Source organism: Haliotis rubra, unplaced genomic scaffold (genome assembly GCF_003918875.1).
Source record: "Haliotis rubra isolate DU_JTF1 unplaced genomic scaffold, ASM391887v1 Scf968, whole genome shotgun sequence".
In the NCBI taxonomy this organism is placed as follows: Eukaryota; Metazoa; Mollusca; class Gastropoda; order Lepetellida; family Haliotidae; genus Haliotis; species Haliotis rubra.
The window spans coordinates 345,405-350,759 of record NW_025767710.1 but is presented as its reverse complement, the minus strand read 5'-3'; the positions used below and the strand labels follow the sequence as shown (position 1 = coordinate 350,759).

The window sequence follows — 5,355 nt, the reverse complement described above, 5'->3', positions numbered from 1 at the left end:
TAATGGAGTGAGAGTGACGGAAGGACTACATGTGGTAGATTGAGGCAATGTTAGTGTAATGGAGTGAGAGTGACGGAAGGACTACATGTGGCAGATTGTGGCCATGTTAGTGTAATGGAGTGAGAGTGACAGAAGGACTACATGTGGTAGATTGTGGCCATGTTAGTGTAATGGAGTGAGAGTGACGGAAGGACTACATGTGGCAGATTGTGGCAATGTTAGTGTAATGGAGTGAGTGACGGAAGGACTACATGTGGTGGGTGTGGCCATGTTAGTGTAATGGAGTGAGAGTGACAGAAGGACTACATGTGGCAGATTGTAGGCAATGTTAGTGTAATGGAGTAGGAGAGTGACGGAAGGACTACATGTGGTAGATTGTGGCAATGTTAGTGTAATGGAGTGAGAAGTGACGGAAGGACTACATGTGGTAGATTGTGGCAATGTTAGTGTAATGGAGTGAGAGTGACAGGAAGGACTACATGTGGTAGATTGTGGCAATGTTAGTGTAATGGGTGAGAGTGACAGAAGGACTACATGTGGTAGATTGTGGCCATGTTTGTGTAATGGAGTGAGAGTGACGGAAGGACTACATGTGGTAGATTGTGGCCATGTTAGTGTAATGGAGTGAGAGTGACGGAAGGACTACATGTGGTAGATTGTGGCCATGTTAGTGTAATGGAGTGTGAGAGGGACAGAAGGACTACATGTGGTAGGTGTGGCCATGTTAGTGTAATGGAGTGTGAGAGTGACGGAAGGACTACATGTGGTAGATTGTGGCAATGTTAGTGTAATGGAGTGAGAGTGACGGAAGGACTACATGTGGTAGATTGTGGCAATGTTAGTGTAATGGAGTGAGAGTGACGGAAGGACTACATGTGGTAGATAGAGGCAATGTTAGTGTAATGGAGTGAGAGTGACGGAAGGACTACATGTGGTACATTGTGGCAATGTTAGTTTAATGGAGTGAGAGTGACAGAAGGACTACATGTGGCAGATTGAGGCAATGTTAGTGTAATGGAGTGAGAGTGACGGAAGGACTACATGTGGTAGATTGAGGTAATGTTAGTGTAATGGAGTGAGAGTGACAGAAGGACTACATGTGGCAGATTGTGGCCATGTTAGTGTAATGGAGTGAGAGTGACGGAAGGACTACATGTGGTAGATTGTGGCCATGTTAGTGTAATGGAGTGAGAGTGAGAGAAGGACTACATGTGGCAGATTGTGGCCATGTTAGTGTAATGGAGTGCGAGTGACGGAAGAACTACATGTGGTAGATAGATGCAATGTTAGTGTAATGAAGTGAGAGTGACGAAAGGACTACATGTGGTAGATTGTGGCCACGTTAGTGTAATGGAGTGTAATGGAGTGAGAGTGACGGAAGGACTACATGTGGCAGATTGTGGCCATGTTAGTGTAATGGAGTGAGAGTGACGAAAGAACTACATGTGGTAGATTGTGGCCATGTTAGTGTAATGGAGTGAGAGTGACAGAAAGGACTACATGTGGCAGATTGAGGCAATGTTAGTGTAATGGAGTGCGAGTGACGGAAGAACTACATGTGGTAGATAGATGCAATGTTAGTGTAATGAAGTGAGAGTGACGAAAGGACTACATGTGGTAGATTGTGGCCATGTTAGTGTAATGGAGTGAGAGTGACGAAAGGACTACATGTGGCAGATTGTGGCAATGTTAGTGTAATGGAGTGAGAGTGACGAAAGGACTACATGTGGTAGATTGTGGGCATGTTAGTGTAATGGAGTGAGAGTGACAGAAGGACTACATGTGGCAGATTGAGGCAATGTTAGTGTAATGGAGTGAGAGTGACGGAAGGACTACATGTGGCAGATTGTGGCCATGTTAGTTGGGAATGAGGCAGTTCGTATTCCCCATTTATAAAATAAACGAAAAGTCAAAATAATTATGTCTGAACATTTAATACACCAAAACCGAAACAAAACAGTAAACCCAATGAAAATCCCGCACTGTACATTCACCGAAAGTGTGAGAATTTACTAAGCTTCTATGCTTCCCGATAATGGAAGCAATCTACTAAATTTGTAACTCCTGGCTGGAGCTCGATATGGACGACCCTGTCCCTCAGCAATATGTCTGACTAACTGCCGATGTTAAACTGATTAACGCTGTCGTCAGCTATCCCCACGAAATGCACGAGATTTTAAAACCCACGTGCATATACGCATAGCGACGGGTGTATTCGGGCGCGCTGACCCAAGCTAAAAACGAAAACATATATTTCCTTCTGTCCATACCCCTCTCCTTGACAGACTCCTGTCAACACAATACAAACAATTCAATCAATACTAATACAATGCTAACACCTCTAGCATCTGCAATAAACTGAAATTGAATACTTTCCATACTTACAAGCTGAAATCAATATAATCCATTAATCCTCGAATATCCCACAATGTTCATAACAAGTTATATAATGTCACAAACAGTTCATATAACAGTTCACAGTCAAAGTTCAAGACTCACAGTTCACAGTTCAGTGTCAATCTTGATGTCACATAATCCAAAGTCACATAATCCACAGAATCTAATGTCTCCACAGAATCCCAATGTCACACAATCCACAGAATCCAATGTCTTCACAGAATCCCGTATCACATAATCCGACGTTACAGAATCTACAGATTCCGAGTCACAGAATCCAAGTTGCTGTATCCGAAGTCGCTGTATCCGATGTATCCAACGTCACAAATCTGTATCACAATTCTCAGTTGACCACTCCAGTGGACAGATCTTGTTTGCTGGCCTGGTAATCACTGATTGTCCGATCCGTACATCCACCACGCGAACATGTCCATCTCGTCCTGGATATGTCTTCACAATCCTGCCAAGGGGCCACTGTCCTCGTGGAGTGTCCCGGAGAAATCACAAGAACAACATCGTTGGCACACAGGTCTCTGCTTGGAGTTCTCCATTTCCGTCTTGGGTTCAGACTTGGGAGCCATTCCTTCATCCAGCGCTTCCAAAAGTGTCTCATCAATTCTTGAATACGTCTCCAGCGCTTTCGTGGATGGTAATCTGTAGTGTCTACGGATTCTGGAGCAAATATCCCTCCGATCTGGCCGTGCAGGAAGTGATTCGGTGTCAGAGGAATCACATCTTGGGGATGAGTTGACTGATAGGTGAGAGGACGCGAGTTGATCAGGGCTTCAGCTCCAGTAAATGCAGTTTCCAGTTCCTCGTCTGTGACATCACCATTCCCCAGGATAGCGAAGATGGCACGTTTAGCCGATTTTATCATCGTCTCGAATACCCCTCCAAAGTGTGGCGAGTATGGAGGGTTGAAGTGCCATTTCACTCCTCGATTAGCCAGGGAACGTTGAACAGCGTCTTGATCCAGATTGCGAAAAAGTTCCTTGAGTTCTTTAACGGCACCAACAAAGTTGGTTCCGTTGTCCGATATGACCTCTTGTGGTAGGCCTCTTCGATTTACCATTCTGTAGAAAGCATTTAGGAATGCACTTGTGTCCAAGCTATATGCCATCTCCAGGTGAACGGCTCGAGACGTTAAACATGTGAATAAACATAAATAACGTTTTTGACGTGCCTTTCCTCTGCCTTGCACTGTGATAAATGGCCCAGCATAATCCACTCCAGTCTGGCTGAATGCACGGAGTGACTTTTGGAGTCTCATTTTCGGTAATGGTGCCATCAGTGGACAAGCAGGTCTTGCTTTGTCCCTATGACATCTAGCACATTCCTTCTCCCATTCTCGTATAGCTTCTCGTCCTGAAATAATCCAGTATGTGCCCGACACAGCAGCCAACGTCTGGTTTGTTCCCAGTACATGTTTACCATCCTCGTGATACTGTTTTATTATGAGCTTTGTCACCCAACTTTTGCGAGGCAGAATTATGGGAAATCTTGCTCCAAGAGGCAAACATTCAGCATCACCTAGGCGCCCACTCATTCTCATGACTCCATTTTCATCTAGTTGTGGCTGAAGTGTAAGGATTTTAGAACTGGAAGGCAACATCTTTCCTGATAGCAAAGCAGCATATTCTACTGAAAATGAATCCTCCTGTGCACGGGCAATGACTCTGTGTTCAGAGTCTGCTATTTCTTCTGCTGTAAGTTCACCTTTCATTCTGTATTCACCTGAAGTGGAACAGTTATGTAAGAATCTGTATACCAAGGCATTGATACGTGTGAGTTTTCTCCAGCTGGAGAATTTTGAAGGTGCAAGTCTGCTCATCTCAAGATCAGGTTTCTGTATTGCAACTAGAGCAACCTGCTTCTTGCTAGTTTTTCTTTCTTTGTCATCCTTTAAGATGTCAAGCGACAATGTTTTGTTTGATGGCCATTCACATTCCGCTCTTAGCAGAAAAGTAGGTCCAGACCACCACAACTGGTTGTTTATCAAACTAGAAACCAGCACACCTCTTGTCAGAAGATCTGCAGGATTTTCTGCAGAAGGTATGTGTCGCCACTGAGTTGGGTTTGTGATACTGTGTATTTCACCAACTCTGTTGGCAACAAAAGGTTTGAAAGTACGACTGTTGTTTTTAATCCAGCACAAGACATTCATGCTGTCTGACCAGAAAGTAACTGTTTCAATCTCAATCTGAAGGATCTTGACTACTTCACAGGTAAGTCTGAGACCAAGTACAGCTGCCATCAGTTCAAGGCGTGGTATGCTACAAGCTTTCAACGGAGCTACACGACATTTTGCAGCAACTATCCTGCTAGACTTCTTCCCGTCCAGGTAAGTATAAACGGAGTATACAACAGTTCCGTATGCATCCTGTGATGCATCAACAAAGGTGTGAATAGATACTGAACAAACCTCAGCGTCAAGACGCAAACATCTTGGCACCTGAACAGCTTTTATTTCTTGCAATTGTACTAACCATTTTGCTATTTTCTGTTGCAGGTGTTGGGGCAGTTCATCATCCCAGTCATGTCCCGTTAACCACATTTCTTGTAATAGTATCTTTGCAGTGATGATGAATGGTCCTATGAATCCTAGCGGATCAAACAGTCTTGCAATTTGCCTAAGAAAACCTCTTTTGGTGGATTCTTGTTGAATATATGTTCCCGCTTTGAATGTGAAAATATCTTTTTCAGCAATCCACATTAGCCCGAGGGCTTTTACCGAAGGCAAATGACCCTTAGAAAGATCTATTTCAGAAGCTCTATCTTCTTCAGGAATGTTATCTAGGACTTTAAGTGAATTGGACAACCATTTTCGAGCATGCATTGAAGCACAGGACCATAACTGAGTTAACTGGTTGTACAGTTCTATGCCTTCATCGGCATTCTCTACTGAGTCCATGCTGTCATCCATATAGGTGGATTTCATGACAGTTTCTGCAGCCAGAG

At 43.9% G+C, this 5,355-nt stretch overlaps 1 protein-coding gene across 1 annotated transcript; it reads right to left on the bottom strand.

Moving 5' to 3' along the window:
- Positions 1 to 2,740: 2,740 nt before the first annotated feature.
- On the bottom strand, positions 2,741 to 4,120 carry LOC124265231. The gene has a single exon (XM_046700025.1). It carries the CDS (start codon positions 4,118 to 4,120, stop codon positions 2,741 to 2,743), a length of 1,380 nt encoding a protein of 459 aa, XP_046555981.1.
- Between the last annotated feature and the right edge of the window lie 1,235 nt (positions 4,121 to 5,355).

Excerpts from the sequence above, each read along its gene's own strand:
- LOC124265231 (XM_046700025.1), bottom strand. The coding sequence starts at position 4,120 with ATGAAAGGTGAACTTACAGCAGAAGAAATAGCAGACTCTGAACACAGA.